This window comes from Vulpes lagopus, chromosome 16, assembly GCF_018345385.1.
Source record: "Vulpes lagopus strain Blue_001 chromosome 16, ASM1834538v1, whole genome shotgun sequence".
Lineage (NCBI taxonomy): Eukaryota > Metazoa > Chordata > Mammalia > Carnivora > Canidae > Vulpes > Vulpes lagopus.
This window is the reverse complement of record NC_054839.1, coordinates 3,988,034-4,008,530: the sequence shown is the minus strand read 5'-3', so window position 1 is coordinate 4,008,530 and position 20,497 is coordinate 3,988,034. Positions and strand designations below refer to the sequence as shown.

Genomic DNA, 20,497 nt, shown 5'->3' with positions numbered 1-20,497 from the left:
GTTGGTCAGAAGTGTGAGTGAGCATGGAGACTCCCAAACTTGTGGCTGTGTCTGAAGTGAGTGGGGGGTGGCAACCCTGCCCTTAACTTGCGGGGTCCGTGCTATAGGTAGTCAGGGTCAGAACTGTGCTGTGGTACACCACAGGGTGACAATGATGGTGGTAAGATGTGGTTATTCTTGATGACTCAGTGACTTAATATTTCTGAAACACTTAGAGCAGTATCTGGCTCACTGTGATACTACATAAGTGCTTGAGAAATGACAAAAAGAAAAGCAGATGTTTTTCATTAATCTGTGAACTGTCAGCATAAAGACCTAAAGAATAAAAACCTTCTAGCTATAAGCTAAGACAATAGAATTAAGCTTTCATTTGGTGTTTTCAAACTGAATGTGACCATACAGAGAAAACCTTATTTTCTAAGCAACTGGAAAGAAAAATCCAATCCCAGAGAAGACCAGCTTTGAGGGGGAGCATCCTTTGATTAGGTTGCCTGGGGCTGGCTCTCCAGGGCTTGAGTCATGTGGCATTGGGGATGGAGACAAGATGTGACTGGGAAAAGTCTAGAATGAGGCAGAACTGAGCAGGGCTGGGGATACAAGGACAGGTGCTGGAGGTAGGTGGGTCCCAAGGCATATAGGCCAAGTGGCCATCAATAAGGAGAAATAACCTGTGGGGCTTTGTAAGAGGCAAAGTATGAGTTTGCAATGTGTTCTTGATCTCAGTAAAACCTGAGACTCACGACAGTCTGGGAATAGACGATATGGAAAGCCTTACATTTTTTGAAACAAGCCCAATGTGCATTTATTTAGAAGCAAAGCAGCTGTGGCTACACAAGGATTTCTACTATGGCCTTTGTTGCTCAATGAGAATAAACACGATTTGCTTATCAGTGAAATTTCAGTAATCATTTCCGTTGATCTTCATTTAAATTCCATGACTTAGGGTGAAATGACATAATTATCTATCTTCATTTTATGGAAAAACAGAAACTGAGAGGTGTGACAGACTTATGGGGATAGTGGGTTAGTAGCTGCGATTAGAACCACAGTCTTTGCATTCTTTGTTCATGCTCCCCAACCTAAGGTGGGAACAGGCTCCAGAAGATTGTCTTGAGTGTCTTCCTAGACTCATGGTGTGCACAGTCTTGGCATACAAATCTATATAAAAAAATGGAGTTGCAAATGAGGGACATAGCCTTTGACCCATGCCTCAACATCGTACCTGGGGGCTTTCTTTATAGAAATGCCTCCTAGTAATTATTCTGCCAGGACGCTTGGATAAGCAATACTGAAAAGTGCATTTTTACTCTTAGACCTGAAGGGACAATTGTGCTATAGGCATTAATTTCCTTGCTCCTGATGGTTGAACACCACATCTCTGGTTATTCCTGTGAGGCGATTGTTCTCATACATTTACTACTGACCTTGAATGACCTGAACATTTTCAAAATCAGCACAAGCTTCAGTGACTATTTTCAGTAAAATAACATCACCCAAGATAAAGTCAGACCAGACTCCCAGCCCTTGATCTTCAGAGTCTTTGGAAGCTTTGTATTACAAAGTCTTGATAAAGCCGTCAATCACTTCCATGTGAATTTGCAGGTAAAAATGGATTCTGTGGTCCAGAGAAGGACAGAGAGAAATGTCACACAATACAGGGACATAATGAGACCTTGAGAATTATTTAATCTGATTTCCAATTTTAAACCATTTATGCTATCCCTCAAACACGGTTGGATAACTAGTTGGTCTTCCCAAGTTGGTTGAAAATTAAACTTGGGTTAAGGTGAAGGTAGAGGGAGGGTGAAGGTAGAGGGAGATGTTTCCATTTCTTTTTTTTTGTTTTGTTTCCATTTCTATTCATATTCTTTTCCTACAGTTGAAGCTGCTCCAGAGATGGGAACTCACTACCTTTCAAAGCAGCATATTCCACTTACCACCATTTTCTTCTCTTTTTATATTATATGCTGAGAGTGTACACATACACTTTGCACACACTGTGTGCGCACATGTGCATATGTTCTGCTGCTTGCTCTGATAAATGAAGTAAGTTTTACCAAATCCTATCAAATTGACTTAATAAAAATGTCTGAAATGCAGATTATTATTTACTCAAATGAATGATGATAATGTTTCACATAAATTCATCAGATACCTATTCAGAAAAATAAATTATGCTAGACAGTCACTTCTCACAGTATAACATGACATATTCACAGAGTTGCTATATTCAACTCATTTTAAGTTAGATTTTTAAAATTTCTTTGCAAATACCTGTTGAGAACTACTAGATAAATATAGAATGTCTTAAAATAGTGTCATTTCCCGCTTAACCATAAGAGAGACACATTGACTTTTTTTTTAAAGTAGGCTTTGTAAAAAAAAAAAAAGTAGGCTTTGTGCCTAAGATGGAGCCCAGTGTGGGGTTTGAACTCATGACCCTGAGATCAAGACCTGAGTAGAGATCAAGAGACAGAGGCTTAACCTACTGAGTTACCCAGGCACCTGACATTTTGTTTTTTAAACACAAGTAATATTTTACCAAAGTTTTTTTTAATGTTTTTTTTTTTTTTACTTTAAAAAATAAAGTCATTTTTTGAGGGGGGGGGGAGATATTAATTAACTCAAAGCTCTCCAAGAACTATTTCATTCAAAATTAAACTGGATCATTATTTTTTAGATTCAGAAAAGCCCAAATTCCCTATAGTAAATAATTTATGTAGCTGTGTTCTTAGGATTAAAATTGAGAACTATCTATTCAGTACATTACTTTACCACCAAAATAACTGGGTCACATATGCCATTCTTCACATTTGAATCAATGAGAGTTTTTTCTTTGTTGGCTTGATATATCCCTATATAGTCAATTTGCTTGTTTTCTATAGTTTTCTAAAATTGCCATAGTCATACTGGGCAATAATTGTCGCTTTTGATAGTTATATTTTATTACATTCCTGTTTCCATTTTCAGAAATAAAATCTCAGTTCCTACAGGAATATTTTCTCTGCATGAAATGCCTTTTATGTTTATAGAAAAAGTACATCTTGAATAAATCCAGTAGAGTTCACAAATTGATTGCCTGCTGGTATAGTCCCATGCAGTTTTATACACGGTCAGGTTAAAGCAGTCTATCCCCAGTTTTACCTAAACTGTCCTTGGATGGTTGCTTTTCATTTTCTTTATGATTGTGGAATTTGCTTTACCAAAGCCTTTTTCTTAGAAAATATACTTTTTCAATCCTATTTTTTATTCTTTTTCATTGATGAATTTTTATTCCTAATACCTTTTTTATAAAATCAAAATAAAATTTTCTCATGGAGGAAAATTTGGAAAATGCAGAAAAACATATAGAAGCATGAGAAACCTCACTCATGTCCAAGAAAAGTTATACCAGAGAAATTAAAGATGAAACGAAGACTTTATTCAAGACTATTGCAATGGGGGAGAAAGAGCAAACTTAACTCTGGATACAAAAGGCCAGGGAGCTGTTAAATGCTGGGATGAGCTTGTGGAAAAGCCTGGGGAGATGTTAGCAGGAAGGCTGATCCTAGTGAGGAGGCCATCCATAGTTTGCTAGCTGGTGCTTAAGGAAGTGAGGCTCCTTTCTTCCCACAGAGACCAGGAGACTGGGGCTCCTTCTGTCAATCTTGATGGTTACATTCCAACAGAATGGTTCTCAGGTCCTTGAGAAGGACTTTGCAGGATTGTAGAATATTGGGCAGCCCAGATGGCTTAGCGGTTTAGCGCCGCCTTCAGCCCAGGGCCTGATCCTGGAGATCCGGGATCGAGTCCCACGTCAGGCTCCCTGCTTGGAGCCTGCTTCTCCCTCTGCCTGTGTCTCTGCCTCTCTCTCTCTCTCTCTCTCTCTCTCTCTCTCTCTGTGTGTGTGTGTCTCATCAATCAATAAATAAAATCTTAAAAAAAAAAAAGGATTGTAGACTATTTACATCTCAGAAGGATAAAGAAAGAATTTACAATGGAAAGTTCTCTAAAATAAGCACTCTAGCTCTAACAGTCTAGAGTTAGGGAGGAGCCTGTCCAAAGTTGAGCTAAGGTGAGGGGTCTGTGAAATCCATCTTCATCAGTAGTCCATGTTTTTTATGAAACTACTCAATTTGGTTTATTTCTTCTTATCCTTTATGTGTTTCTTTTTCTTTATTGAATTCTCTCTTTTTTTAAGTTTTTTTTTTATTCGTGAGAGACACAAAGAGAGAGGCAGAGACATAGGCAGAGGGAGAAGCAGGCTCCCTGAGGGGAGCCCAATGTGGGAATCGATCCAAGGACTCTGGAATCATGCCCTTAGAGGAATGAAGGCAGACGCTCAACCACTGAGCCACCCAGTCATCCCTCTTTATTGAGTTCTTATTCTCTCTATATAACTGCATCTTATTTTTAAAAAAATCTCATATAATAAATATTTTGTTATGGTTGATAAACACTTAATGAGTATTGAAATAAAGAGCAATGGTTACTTAAAAAGTATTGCCTTTTGTAGAAAAAATAGCATTTTAATACATATTCATAGGATACAAGTGGATAATTGGTGAAAATTTACATAGAAGTTATCTTATATGAATGCTGTTAACCGCAGTGATTATGGATGCAATGTATTTCATTTCAAAAGTGGGAAAGAAATCTAAAGAACAGTTGTCCCATAGACCTTTAAAACATTATCACATGCCATCAGCCAAGGTATCTGTTTTGTATTTTCTTATAGAAAGTATGTGTAGGACAAATATGTTGCCATTTGATTCAGTTACATTACTTAAAATCATTTTTCTTATATGAATAAGAGTATTTTTAACTAGTTACAATTATTGTTAGTAATAGATTTATGGTATTATATATTATCTTACTGAGTGTGTAAGTGATTTTTAAAGATGTAGGTGAGAAAGTGTGTGAACTTCTTCTATGTAGTAGCATCATAGATCTGTAGGGTTTGGTATACGCTTAGATACTGTCTCCCCTAACCCCTGCATTTCCAAAGGTGAAATGTGGCCCAGAGATGTCGAAGGCTTATAAGGTCGAGTGGTTGCCAACTTGAGGTAAAAATTGACTTAGGGGTGCCTGAGTGGCTCAGTCAGTTAAGTATCTGACTCTTGATTTTGGCTTAGGTCATGGTCTCAGAGTCTTGAGATCAAGCCCCACATTGGGCTTCATGCTGGGTGTTCTCGCTCCCTCTCCCTCTGCCCCTCCTCACCCTCTCTGTCTCCCCACTCTTAAAATAAAACAAAACCTGATTTAGGATGAGGTCGCTGTTTTCCTGGATCAATCTTCTTTCCAAGTGCACCTCTGGGTTGGAAATAAAATAGAACCTGCTATTAACCCTGTGATTAGATTTGAGATAGGAAAGGAGTATTTTAGCTATTTTAGTAAACTCACTGTTTTTTTCCTTTTAGAAACCCTTTATAATTGGTGATTTTATGTAATTTCTACCTGAGTAGTCATGTCACTGCTTTCTTCATTGCTTTACACTCAAAACACCTGATATAGTATATGCAGAACCTCTCTTTAGTTTTTCTTTAAGGCTTCCTGACAAAGCAGAAAAAAAAAAAAACCTGGTGATTGATATACAAGGATAGATAAGTAAAGAAATATTTCAGTAGGCATGAGGGTGGATTCTGGAGGCAGGCAGTGTGACCCATGGTTAAGAACACAAGCTCTGCATCTCAAGGGGCACCTCCACTCCTGCCTCACTGTGTGTCCACAGCCAGTTCTTCTAGTCTTTGTCTCCCCAGTGTGCTCATCTATAAAACAGGCAAAAAAGTACATATTCCTTATAGTGCTGGTAATATAAGTTAATATGTATAGAATTAATATATATAGAGTACTTAGAATGGAGATTATCATGCCTTAAATTCTGTATAATAATTACAATGTTTTATAGGTGGTCCACTCAGATTATAGAAAATATAGGGCAACTGCAATAGTATTCAAATATTTGAAGGGTTCTCATGTCAGAGAAGCATAGGACACACCTTGGGAGCTCCAAGGAATGGTGAATACAAGTTGGAGCAGCAGACATTATTTCACAGTTGCTCATAGAAGAAATAAGGCCTCTTTGAAGTTATGAATGCCTTATCACTCAGTGGTATTCAAGCCCTGGATACGAAATTTTTATAAGCATTAAAGCATTCTCATTTTATAGTGAATTTTTAAAATTAATAACTATGTTATTGGGAAAGACAGTCTGCCATGGGCCTTGGGCGCCCTCTGAATTGTTGCTCAGTGTGTTAGACCACAAGGCATATGTAGTTAGTCACACAGGCCATCAGGTAGCTCAAGGAGACCAACGAACAAACTCCAGGAGAGGAGCACTGGCTTATCTGCTGCTAGCTCCCCAAAATAATTGACTCCTGACCAGGTCTCTCTCCTCCAACACAATACAACTGCATGTGTAGATGTCCATGTAGGTCTGCCCATGTTGGCCTGTCCTACCCACCATGGAACACAGTCAAACATGAACCTTTGGATACTGTGTGTGGCATGAGTAATGAGGTGCTCCATCTCAGATCCAGGAATCCCTTGTCTTCTGTACCTATCCATGAAATAGTAACAGGCTAACTTGTTAGTTTGTAAATAGAGCAAAATTCTTGATGCTTCGCAGTGTGGGGCACAAACATAACAACTACTTAAATTGCCTGCTTATTACTGTGGTCACTGTGCTATGCCTTTTATGCACATCATGGTAGAAATCCCTCACTGTGGGCCTTTTTTACAGATTGGTTGTAGAGAGTGCTTCTCTCACTTGGCCAAGGTGGCAAAGCTGGAAGCTCTTTATCTCTCCTTCTATTCTGAATGAGAGCCTTACTGGATAAAGTATTCTTGGCTGCATGTTCTCCTCATTTAGGACCCTGAATATATCCTGCCGGCCCTTTCTGGCCTGCCAGGTCTCTGTGAAGAGGTCTGCTGTTAATCTAATATTTCTCCCCATAAAAGTTAGAGATTTTTTTGTCTCTTGCTGCTTTAAGGATCTTCTCTTTATCTTTGGAATTTGCAAGTTTCACTATTAAATGTCGAGGTGTTGAGCGTTTTTTATTGATTGGGGGGGGGGGAATCTCTCTATTTCCTGGACCTGAATGCCTGTTTCCCTTCCCAGGTTAGGAAAGTTCTCAGCTATGATTTACTCAAATACATATTCTGGACCTCTGTCCTTTTCGGCGCCCTTGGGAACCCCAATTAAACGTAGATTTTTCCTTCTGAGGCTGTCATTTATTTCCCTTATCCTATCCTCATGATCTTTTAATTGTTTTTCTCTTTTTTCCTCAGTTTCCCTCTTTGCCATCAACTTGTCTTCTATGTCATTCACTCGTTCTTCTACCTTGCTAACCCTCGTCATTAGGGCCTCTAGTTTGGATTGCATCTCATTTAATTGATTTTTAATTTCGGCCTGATTAGATCTAAATTCTGCAGTCATGAAGTCTCTTGAGTCCTTTATGCTTTTTTCAAGAGCCACCAGTAGCTTTATAATTGTGCTTCTGAATTGGCTCTCTGACATCGAATTGTAATCCAAATTTTGTAACTGTGGGAGAGAGGACTGTTTCTGATTCTTTCTTTTGAGATGAGCTTTTCCTTCTAGTCATTTTGCTCAGTGCAGAGTGGCCGAAAGCAAGTTGTACTGGAAAAAGGAGAAAAAGAGAGAAGAGAAAAAAGAAAAAGAAAGAAAAGAAAGAAAAAAAAAAAGGTGGGGGGAAAGCAAAAAGAAAACAAAAAACAAGGGGGAGTATCCTCTGATTCTATATACTGTAAATCCCTCGACTTCCCCTGGAACTTTCCAGTGCTGTTTAGTCAATAACTTGCTCTTCCCCTGTTCTTCCAGCTGGTCTTCTGGGGGAGGGACCTGCTGTACTGATTCTCAGGTGTGTGCACCTGGGGGAGCTGCCCAGCCCCCTGCCTGGTGCAGGGCTCAGTGAAAGTTGTTTATCCTGTTTATCCAGTGAGGCCACTGTGAGGCTCAGTGGGGGCTATTTATCTTGTGAAGCTCCAGGAGGAACAACAACAGTCGCAGTGGCCAGCTCCCCAGCCCTGGAGTTAGCTCCAGCAGTAACTCCTGCAGCTCCCAGTCCGCAGGGGCCTGGATGCTCCGGGGGGGGGGGGGGGGGGGCGCCGATCTGCACAGCTCGGGGCGCCGGGAGGCAGGAGCGTCCTTGCTGTCCTGTGCGCTCCCGGCCTCTGCCTGTCCCGGGGGGTGGCTGGATCCTGGGCTGTGTCCCCGGCGCCCTGGGCTCTGGGGCCTGTGCTGTTGGATTGGCGCAGCCCCCCGAGCTGCTCCCGGGCCCCGCAGGGTGCGCGCTGCAGCCCTTTAGGGAGCTCGGTGCACTGTCCCGGGGGGGAAGGGGTCTGTTAGTGTCCCCGGGAGCCCGAGGGCATCCCCGCCCTCCTGGGTCCTGCTCTAACTCCCTGCGAGCCCCTTTCCGCGGGGAAGGTTGGTGCAGCTCCTGCTTCTCCGGACGGGGCTCTCCTGTCCTGGGGACACTCGCCCCGGCCTCAGCCCGGCTCCTAGCGGGGCCCCTCCCCCTTGGAGGCCTTTTGTTTCTTTATTTCTTTTTCCCCGTCTTCCTCCCTTGATAGAAGCGTGAACTCCTCTGCTTGTAGCATTCCAGCTGTTCTCTTTAAATCTCAGGCCGAATTCGTAGGCTTTCAAGATGATTTGAAAGTTATCCAGGTAAATTTGGTGGGGACAGGTGTCTTGGGGACCCTACTCCTCCACCATCTTGCCCCCTCCCTTCCCAAGGTGGCAAAGCTGGCATCAAAGTGTGGTTTTCTGACTCAGACATGTATGCTGATTGCAGTCTCCTTCACCATGCTGCCTCTCGACACTCTGTACCCCTGTACCCCTGCCTCTTCACGTACTTCAGTGTCTCCTCATTGAGTAAAACATCATCATCCAGAGCTCAAGGGAAGTAAAACTGACCTCACATTTCTATAAATATGTTCTTTAGCTATTCTTCAGGCCTTTCCTGGCACCAGTGTAGCCCATTCACTAGTTTTATTTTATCCACACTTTCCTAGACTCTGTGGTACAGTGGGAAGATAAGACCCAGAGACAGGCTGTAAAGCAGTGAAACCTTGTGGTTACTGAGGGAAGTCCTTCAGATTACTCCCTTCCTCCCCTATCAATGTTAGTCTACCAAATCATTCTATATAGAGCGGCGGGAGGTTGAAATAAAAAATTAATTTATAATGGCATACAACATCAGAATAAATCTAACACATTATTTGCAATATCTTAATGCCAAAAGTTACAAAAATATGGACAGAAATAAATGATCAAAATAAATGGGGAGATATATTGTGCATACAGATGACAACATTCAACATTGTTAATATGTAAATTCTCCCCAAATTGATTTATCAGTTGAGCAGAAAGCTAATCAAAGTCCCAACAGGCATGTTTATAAAAATTCACAAATAGATTTTACGAACTATTTGAAAGTGCCAATGATCTCGAGTAGCTAAAGCAAAACAACAACAACAACAACAACAACAACAAAACAAAGCTGGATGAGTCAAATATTAAAAAAAAAAAAAACAAAGCTGGATGAGTCAAAGTATTTGATTTCAAGTCTTACTGTGCAGGTACATTAATCAGACAATGTAATATTTGTATAAGACTAGACTGTTGTATCAATAGAACACAAGGGAACATCTGAACTCTGACACACACATATTTGGTCAATTGAGTCTTAACAAAGGTATCCTAGATAATTGGCTGGAGAAAGATGTTCCTTTCAAAAATGATGCTGGAACATTTGGACAGCCATATGAAAACAATATACCCCGACTTGTAGAGAGCACCATACAGAAAAACCACTCACAACTCATTATAGACCCAAATATAAAATATTAAACTATAAAATTTCTGGAATGAAACCTAGGAGAAAACATTTTTGACCTTGGGTTAGGAAAAGAATTCTTAGATAAGATACAAGAAGCCCAAGGCATAAGAGTAAAAAAAAAAAAAAAAAATCTTTGAAATGCACTGTAAAGAAAGTGAAAAAATAAGACACAGACTGGGACAAAATATTTGCCACATATATACCTGATGAAGGACTTGAAACCAGAATATATAAAGACAATATTCTGGCAACAGGGATGTGAACTCACATCTTACCAGAGTAGAGATTTTCATGTTGAATAAGCACATTAAAATGCAAATAGAAACCACAGTGAGAAGCCACTAACATACCTACTGAGAATGGATTTAAGAAGAGAGAGAGAGGTATTGGCAAGAACACAAAGCAAGTGAAATGCCCACACGATGCTGATGGGAACACCGCTTTGGCAACAGTTTGAAGTTTCCTCTAGGTTTTTAACCAAGATAAATGAAAGCATGTGTCTGCCCAAACACCTGCACACAAATGTGTACAGAAGCTTTATTCACACTTGACAACAACCCAAACCCAAATGTTCAGTGAATGGAGAGCCCAAGAATAGTACATTCTACAGTAAGCTACCACTCAGCAGTAAAAAAATCAAACCATTGGTGTAGATAGCAGCATGAATGAACTAAAAAACATTATACTAATTAAATGAAGTCAGACACAAACAGCTCCATGCTCTGTGATCCCTTTCATATGACGTTTAAGAACAGGCAAAACTGTACTGAAAGCAATAGTTATCAGTGGTTGCAAGGGGCAGGAGGCTAGTGGAGGGAGACAACAGGTTCCACAGAGCAGGCACAAGGATATGGTTGGGAGTGATAAAAATCCTGTATATCACTGGTGAAGTGGGTTACACACACATACATATATCTATTCAACCATTTATAACTAAATATATATATTTGACATATACAAGTACATGAACATCTCCAGAAAGTGAATCTTACAGCATGTAAATAGTTCCTCAATAAACCTGAATTTTTTTAAAACCAAGAAGTTCATTTAAGCATTAGTTAGAATCACAAGTTCTATTGTAGAATACATGAAATGGTTATGTTTCTATGTATTGCCCTTGATTAAATATGTATTCCTGCTCATCTGGTAACATTTAGGGAAATGCATTTTTAAATCTTACTAATAAAGTGTTAAAGTGCAAATTAAACATTTAGACTGTGCTTTTTTTTTATGGACATTAGGCATTAATGGTTTTCTTTTGGCAATGATGTCTATGGAACAACAACAAAAAAATGAAGTAGCTTTTATTTTTTTGCCTAGTTTGAGCTATAGTGAAGTGTAATGAGTTATTGTTTGCAATCTTGCAATCCTTGAGCACATCATTCCTCTCTAATTCCCTATTATTTCATTAGAAACTCTATCGCCCATGATCCTATAACATATTTTAAGTTGTATATGAACGATATTTTAATTAATTGTATAATCTGTGCCTTCACTTGTTTGCAGTTCACTTTCACATGTAAATATCTTGCTTAATTCGGTCATGGTTCTGCCTTAGCTTGTAAATTGCATATTGACTTGTCTATTATAGTCATAAATACATTTATAAATATATTTTCTTCTCGGGTTGGAGTATGTTTTTCTTTTAACGTTGAAATTGAATGAAATGTAAAACTAATAGAAAAGTCCACAGATTCCCCATTGATTGTTTTTTTTCCCCCTACTGTGTCAAGAAATAGTTTCTTATCTGAATAAAATAACTTTCTATAACTGAGCTGTCCTGTTGTGGTCATGTGTGATTAATATGGCGATGTTAGCAGAAGGCTAATTATAGTATTGATTATTTTCTGTAGCAGTCCCCTGGTGTTGCCAATTGCCAAGCAAGACAGTATGTTGGAAAAAGACATTATGTTCAAAGATGCCACAAAAGGTCTATGCAAGCGACAGTCTCAAGACAGCATCCTTGAAAATGCTACTGTGAATGGCTCCACCAAACCTGAGCAGGTGAGGACACCTTTACTGCATGTTTACTTATTCTGTCATGCTTTAAAATCCAACATTTCAAAACCAAACACTCACAAATGTCCTTTCAAAGAAAAATTAATGAATGCAAAGGTTAATTTTTTTTAAATTCCCATACTATAAACTGTTATGATCTTACACTGACCATTAACAAACATAGCTGCTCTGGTGTTGTACAAAGATTTGAATTCTATTTATGTCTTGACTTATACATCAGGAATGTAAACTTACGCAGAATGCTAATTTTTGAGTATTTCCAGTTATGTCTTTAGTCATCATTTTGATTATTATGTAGAGTATGCTTTGTGTTTCCTTCAAAGATCCAAACATTCTACATAACCAGAGGAAAGGAAAATCAATCACTAGGAGTCATTTATGGAAAGTATCTGTGGTGGTATACTGTGTGTGTGTGTGTTCCTGTAAATCTGTACGTGCCACAGTGCCTAGGTTATGGGAGATCACTCTGATGAGCTTGGGCTTATAGAAATTAGTGTATTCCCCTAGAGAAATAAATGATATTTATATGCTTCGTGTTTTATCAATGGCAGACTAATTTTATAAAAGTCAGAGTAATTCTTGAAAATGTTTGGTTTCACTGTATCTCATTTTGAATATTTTAAAGACATTTTACCTAGATTTTCTAAGACTATCTTTTCAGGATTTAATGTTAGTTTCATTGATTTTTGTTATTTCAAAATAACTATTTTGTTATTTAAAAAAAACTATAATTTTTTGTCATCTTGAGATACTTTTAAATTTCAGTAGATGTATTTGCCAGCTTATGCTGCCATAACAAAATACTACAAGCTGAGTGGCTTAGGCAACAGAAGTTTCTTATTCATAGTTCTGGAGATTTGAAATATGAGATCAAGATGCCAGCTGGTCATATTTCTGATGAAGGTCCTCTTCCTGGCTGCTTTCTCCCCATGTCCTTGCATGGGGGGTGGAGTGTAGGTAAACAGAGAGAGAGACAGAGAGAAGAACGGACTTTCTGGTGTTTCTTATAAGCCCGCCAATCCTATGGGATCATGGCCCCACCCCTATGACCTCCTTTAACCTTTATTACCTCCTTAAGGCCCCATCTCCAGAGTCACATTGAGAGCCTCCACATAAGAATTTGGAGGAATGCAGTTCTGTTTGCAGTAGGCAAATTGAATGTTAGGTAGGATTTAAGGCAGTTCTTTCTTAATTTTCTTAAGAGTCTCATGAGTTTCCTCTAACTTTAAATGCATAGTACTGAGTGGAAGATGCCAATCTGAAAAGGATATATACAGTATGATTCTAGTATTTGACATTCTGGTAAAGGCAAAACTACGGAGACAGTAAAAAGATCACTGGTTGCCTGTAGCTGTTGGGGAAGGATGAATAGGTGAAGCACAGAGGATTTTTAGGGCATTGAACAGGCTTTGTCTGTTTTTATAGTGATGCATACATGTCATTACACATGTGTCTAAACCCACAGAATGTACCAGAGTGAGCCCTCATGTAGACCATGGACTTGAGGTGATGGCAATATGTCCATGTAGGCTCAACTGTAATGAATGTCATCCTTCTGGTGGGGAGTATGAGTAGTGGGGAAGGCTGTGCATGAGTGGGGACAGGGGTGTGTGGGAAATCCCTGCACCGTCCTCTCAATTTTGCTGTGAGTCTGAAACTGCTCTAAAAAAATTAAGATCTTAGGGGCACCTGGGTGGATCAGTCGGTTAAGCATCCAACTCTTGGTTTTGGCTTAGGTCATGATCTCCGAGTCCTGAGATAGAGCTCATCATCTGGCTCTGTGCTCAGCAGGGCATCTGCTACCCTTCTTCCTTTGCTCCTCTCCCTGTTCATACATATATACTCTCTCTCTAAAATGAATAAAATCTTAAAAAAATAAAAATTGAAGAGAGGACACTCACAACATGATGTCAAGTACAACCCTTACAGAATAGCCTTTCTGATGTTAATGTAAGCTCTTTATAATTATATAATTTATAATTATATCTTAGTCATTCAAAGCAGTTGGAATCGCGTTCTGTTTGGTCCTGAAGAGGGAGTGGCTATTTCAGGATTGTGTTCTGATATTATGGATGGAACATTCACTCGCATCACCCACTGTGGGCACTGTTCTTGGTGGTGAGGTGGGTAGGTGATTCTCTCTAGAGGAAGATTGGCATTATCCACTGACTGGATTATACCTTCATGTTTCATAGGAGAGCTTTAGAAAAGGCTTGTCAAAGCAAGAACATTTTGATTAACATCTTAAAGAGAAATATGTCATGTAGAATTTTTTTAAAAATTGAAACAAAAACCACAGTATCGCTCCTTCCAGATTTTTATAAAATGTGGATTTTATCAAATGCTAACTGTGTGAATGAATATTCAAGACTTAAGCATTTTTGATTTTGATAATCCCTAAAATGAGCACATAATATCCCCAAGAAGGTACAGTTTTTCTTCAGTTGCTTAAAAGTGTGCAAGACATTCTTCCTTTAATTTCCTTTCCATTTGGCCTTGTCCTCCCTTCCGCCTACCCTCTTCTTTCATTCTCTCTCTAATTGCCTGACTTCTTTTCCTCCTTTCCCTTCCTCCATTTCCTTCCTTTGTAAATGTATTTATTTAAATTTAGTTCACACTTGAAACTGAGGTCCAGTTTTTATTGCACTGAATGCAAGCATGTTAGTATGGGTGTGCAGAAAAAGGCTGATGCTCTGGTTCAGGTTTACTGCTGAGCGTCTGACTCAGAGGTTCCTTGACCTCAGAAGCCTCATCTATGAAATGGGTACATGGTATAGGTCTCACAGGGTTGCTATGAAGCTGACAGAAATGAGGGCTATAAAGTTATAACACATTTACCAAGAATAGAGTAAAAATGCAGTAAGATGCATTTAATGTTTTTATTGTAATTATTTAAATGGACAATACATTAGGTTTTGCCAGAATGGTTGAATTTATCTGCTCTTGATGTAATTCTGGTCAACACATGCACTGTGCTTTATTTTTATCAATGGAAATGTAGATGACTTTAGACAATAATGATGCAAAATTATGCTTTATATTAACATTTCAGCACTTCAACATTCATCTGCCTGCATTGTCTTAATCCTCAACATATCACTATGGGCAAATTATTATGCCTTTTCATTGCTTAAGCTCAATTTACAAATTAAGCTTTTTTTAAGGTTTATTTATTCATTTGAGAGAGAACACGTGTGTGTGTGTGTGTGTGTGTGTGTGTGTGAGTGGGGGAGGGGTCTGGGGAAGGGGTGAACCGACTTCCCACTGAGCGTAGAGCCCAGTGCAGGGCTCTATCTCCAGACTCTGAGATCATGACCTGAGCTGAAACCAAGAGTCAGACACCCAACCGCCTGAGCCACCCAGGCAACACAAATTAAGTTTTAAAATGACTGAGCTCCAGAACTGAGCTCTCAGTGCATTGCTGAGAATCACAGGTGTATCTTTTACTCTGGATCAAGTCTGTGTCCGGGGTACTGCAAGGAGCATCCTTCCAGAGCCCTGCTGACCTGTGGTGGTCCTATAGATGGGAGGCAGGTTGGCATCTCCTGGCTGCATGTGCGGTCGTGGACTCTTGAAGACTGGCAAGAATTCTCTTTCTGTGGTCCACAGACACGCCCAGACCCATGTACCCAAAAGTGTAACTCCTCAGCCAAGCAAACGCAATAGTCAGTGAAAGGACCTGACAGGTGTTACCATCTGTTGTAGAAACTTCTAACAGAATAACAAAAGTAGGGGAAAATAATTAAATTGCTATATGGGCATGGTGATGAGTTTAAGCTTTAGAAAATTTAGTATTTCTCAGAATATCACCCTTTTCCCTGATAGGACCATCCCAGTCACCTCACTTATTTTTTCCTGACTTCCTCTTTCTTCTTTATTCATGAATATTTGTTTTTTTCCTCAAGATACTGTCATTTTTCTCCCACTTGTGAGACCACCTCTTGTTTCCACTGGACTTTTTTTTTTTTAAGATTTTATTTATTTATTCATGAGAGACAGAGAGAGAGGCAAAGACATAGGCAGAGGGAGGCGAGCCTGATGCAGGACTTGACCCCAGGACCCTGGGATCATGACCTGAGCCAAAGGCAGACGCTCAGCCACTGAGCCACCCAGTGGATGTACAGTTTCTGCACATATACTGCTAATCTTCCAGAGGGAAAAGTCACAAACAAAATGGTAAAGGTTATGGTATTCCAAGTGGTGTTGAGAAGTGGAGACCAGGAATCCAGGAAGTCAGAATATTTCCAAAACTTTAGTTTCCTTTGGGTCTCAAAATGTTTCTCCAAGTTTTTCTCTGAAGTTCTTCCTGACTTTCTATCCTAAACTATATCTAGTTTATATTCTAGATATTTCCTTTAACCTAGATATATAGGAATATATAACTTCATAGAAATCATAGTGGTCAATCTTAGAGAGGATGTTAATCTTTTTTGTGTACTTTTCCATCTCTGTTTTGCCTTGTGGTATAATCACTTGGTGGACTTTGGCTGTAGACATTATCGAACCTACAGCTAGAACATAAAATATTCAGAGGTGTATTTTTCTTTTTCTTTCCATTTGCTAGCAGGTGACCCAGTGCTTTTGAAATCTTTATAAAGAATGTGTCTGTTTGGGGGTGCCTGGGTGGCTCATTCAAGTTAGCATTCACCTTTGGCTCAGGTCATGATCTATCTCAGGGTCCTGGAATCGAGTCCCATGTCAGGCTCCTGAGGCTCCAGGGATGGTCCTATCAGGGAAAAGGGTGATATTCTGAGAAATACTAAATTTTCTAAAGCTTAAACTCATCACCATGCCCATATAGCAATTTAATTATTTTCCCCTACTTTTGTTATTCTGTCCTGCTCAGTGGGGAGCCTGCTTCTCCCTCTCCTCCTTCCTCATTCTCTCTTTCACTATCTCTCTCTCTCTCTCTCATATAAATAAAACTTTTTAAAAAAAAGTGAGAGTGTGTGCCTTTGGTAGCCTTGCTTAAGATTATGAAAGCTTCCTTCCTGATCATTTTGGGATCCTGATGTGATAAATGCCAGGAATGCCTCCCCTGACTGGCTACCACACTGTATTTGTCACATTGCATTACTGCAGACAGGCTAGGGCGTCTTCACATTTTTACTGTCAGCCTAGTATTTTCCCTAACCCGAGAAACAGCTGTGCCACTGTAGATGGAAATCCTCAAGAATACCAATGACATGTCTGCAATAACTCTTTCGGGCTTGTCGGAACAAATGTGGGACTTCTGTTAGTACTCTTCATGCTTTTTCTAAACATACACCCAGAAATTTGCATGGAGCTTGTTAGAGCTGTGGTTATAAGAGGAAGTTTATTATCTTAGAAATGTAAACCATTTCTTCCAAAGAAAAAAATCATATTCTTGATTTGTCTCCTTTTTTTGATGCTTTGGGAGTTAAATATGTATGCTAACTCGATGGAGACTTTTGTCTTATTTTTGCATTGTTCAAAGTTATTGCTATCCATTATTGGCTTGTAGCATCTCATGTAAATGCATGAGTATGTAGATATGCGTGTATTAATGTGTGCATGTATAATGTGTATAGATATAGATACACACAACCATATCAGCTTTCCGGGGTGCATATCTGCATGTATGTCTCCGTGTACATTTTTGTACTTTCAGGAAGTGCTTGCAGAGACTCTGGAAAGAAAAGATATTTACATCCGTCCCTAAACTGATCATGAAAGTTTCCTTTTATGTCTGTCTCTATATAAAGACTTTTTGCCAGTAGGGTTTTATTTCTTGGAAATACATGCTTACCATTCGTACTTATTTTCTAAACTACTTTTCGTATCTAAGGGCAAACACTTGCGTCTGTAATCCTGGGATACAGAACAGTTATCTATATGTAAACCTTCTATCTCATCTCTGCTGATCGCAAGCAATAAATCTGGTGCAGTTGCAGGCACAATGGGCTGCAGTACTTCCTTCCTCTTGCCCCAGTGCCCTGACGGGGCACATCCCATCCCTTTTCCCCTCTGCTGCCAACCATGCCCTGCTTCTTCCTGCTGTGCTGCTCACCAGCAACTTTCTGGCTCTTTGTGACTTCAGGGCCCCCTCCCTGGCCCTCTTCTCCCACACAGGGAGGCTGTGTGACTGCAGGGAAACCATGTGGCCTCTTGGGGCATTAAGCTTTGCACCTACTAATTAAGGGATGTTGGATGGTATCAATGAACTTCAAACTTTTTATTTTTTTATTTTTTAAAGACTTTTATTTATTTATTCATGAGAGACACAGAAACAGAAAGGCAGAGATATAGGCAGAGAGAGACAGGCTCCATGCAGGGAGCCCCAAGTGGGACTAGATCCCAGAACTCCAGGATCACGCCCTGGGCCAAAGGTAGGCACTTAACCGCTGAGCCACCCAGGCGTCCCAATTTCAAACTTTTTAAAATGATTATTTCACAGCAGATCCTTTCTTAAAAAAGGGATGTGTGAAAGAAAGCTCCAGTTTTTAAAGCAGAGGAAAGCTGATGGCTTCTGCTGAGAGCCACAGAGATTGGCCTAGAGCTCTCCACAGATGCCTGCCTCACCCCTTCCTCCAAAGACAGTCCTCATGGAAGTTGGCAGGAAGTTTACCTTTGGTGCTTGCAATCCTCTCCAGATGTTTCCCGAGGTAACGCTGCACCCCATTACTGCACACTTGTCTGCAAAGTAGGTGCCTTGTTGGGCCTCCGTGGAAACTAAACCTCACAGCCTCTGTGCAGGACTCCCAGTTGTCTTTCATATTCTAAGAGACAATTGAAAGTGTCTCAGTAATGTGAGGAAGAAAAACATTCAATGTCCCCCAGCCAGGAAGATACTGAGATTTAACACACTTACCACCATGAATGTAAAAATAATCAATGCCTTACAGGTGCTTCAGTTTCCCTGCATTTTTAGGGTAGGGAAGCTCAAATCAGCATGTAAGATTTTTACCAAATTAGTGCAACTGATGGAAAATGCAGAGGGGAACCCTGCATGGGTCAGACAGACTGCTGGTTGCTTTCCTGGCAGCATTTTGGGCCTATGAGACTCTTTAATGTAGAATTAAGGGTATAATGTTTAAAAAAAAATAAAACAAAAAACAGACATCACACAATCCCAAAATTGGGTTGTCAAAACCAGTTGAAGACTATCAGGAGAGGCAGAGCATTATGACTTTTATTTTTTTTTTTTAAATTTTTATTTATTTATGATAGTCACAGAGAGAGAGAGAGAGAGGCAGAGACATAGGCAGAGGGAGAAGCAGGCTCCATGCACCAGGAGCCCGACGTGGGATTCGATCCTGGGTCTCCAGGATCGCGCCCTGGGCCAAAGGCAGGCGCTAAACCGCTGCGCCACCCAGGGATCCCATGACTTTTATTTTTATCCACAAGTACCGACTCTTGGATTCCACTCCTGATGATTTAAGTAAATATTTCTGACAGAGTGTTCAAGCTATGCCTCTAATTAAAATTAACTAATTAATTTTAATTAGACTATGTGATATGCTCTTTACAGGTTAATTCTGGAAGATATTTTCAGGCATATTTCTTTTAAATGCTGCAAAAACAGAGAGAAATGAACTCAGGTGTTGGTTGAATATGTGCATGTGCAGTGAGGAGAGGCTTGTTCTTGACCTTTATGAGGTCTGGAGTATTTTACAAATCAATTTTTAATGCATAAACAACTTTCTTTTGGAAGATAGTGTTTGCCACTTACACAAGTGGTGGTATGTCTAATACCAGAGAGCCCACTGCAGGACACCTTTCTGAGAGGAAGAAATAAAACCACTCCTCTGACCATTTGAGATTCCCAGTAAAGAATTTGAGTTTCCATTGTGAATACTGAAGGATTAGAAGCTGTCTGGGCAAGCACTGACTTGAATTTGTGAACTCTTGCAAAAGAGTGCATTTTGCGAACTAGTCACTCATATCAGAGAAATAATCCTACATTTAATTTCTTTAATGTGCAATATTTGTCAATGCCATAAACATTTAGCTGATAAACAGTAATATTTAAGTTCAAATTATTTAACAGTGATACGTAGAATAGTAAGATGTATAATGCCAATGTAAATACAAAGGCAAATGCAAATATAGAATACAAACACAAATAAAAATAAAGCAAATAAGCTTACTGTTATTAAAATTTCACTATGTGCACCAATGAACTCACTGAGGCATTGATAAGAATATTCTTGGTCTTTGGCTCCTCTCTGTTTATCAAATGTCTGCTTTGCACAGCATACCTTGTATGTAAAATTAGACATTGCCCATTCCGAACTTTTAAGTAAGGAATTTTTCATCCAACTAAATCACCCAAATCTATCTTTTTTACTTGAAATATTTCCCAGTTTTTTAACTCTTGTCACTTTCTATTAAATTGAATAGGGAAGCATGTTTTCCTTTATGACAGAATTGTCTTACTTTCATTGTAAGAGTCACATAGAAAAGAATAAGAATCCCAACCCAGAATTCTAGTCTTCCTTTAAAAATCTGGCCTCCTCCTACATGTACGTGGAAATTAAATTCCAAGCTTCCTGGGTCCTTCACCATGCCAACAACAGTAATAGGAGAAGTTTTGCTTTAGCTTTGGAAACTCTGTAGATACATGAGCTTTTCAGCTGCTGGTCTTCAAGGACTCAGAACAGCTCAGAGCTGCCTAC

General features: G+C 39.6%; 1 protein-coding gene across 1 annotated transcript in view; it reads left to right on the top strand.

Annotated features, from left to right (window-relative positions):
- The window catches only part of MYO16 (myosin XVI), a 451,497-nt gene that overhangs the window by 126,455 nt on the left and 304,545 nt on the right, over positions 1-20,497 (top strand). Inside the window, exon 9 of the mRNA XM_041730888.1 lies at positions 11,693-11,843. Coding sequence (XP_041586822.1) covers positions 11,693-11,843 — 151 coding nt within the window. The remainder of the gene's footprint in view (positions 1-11,692; positions 11,844-20,497) is intronic.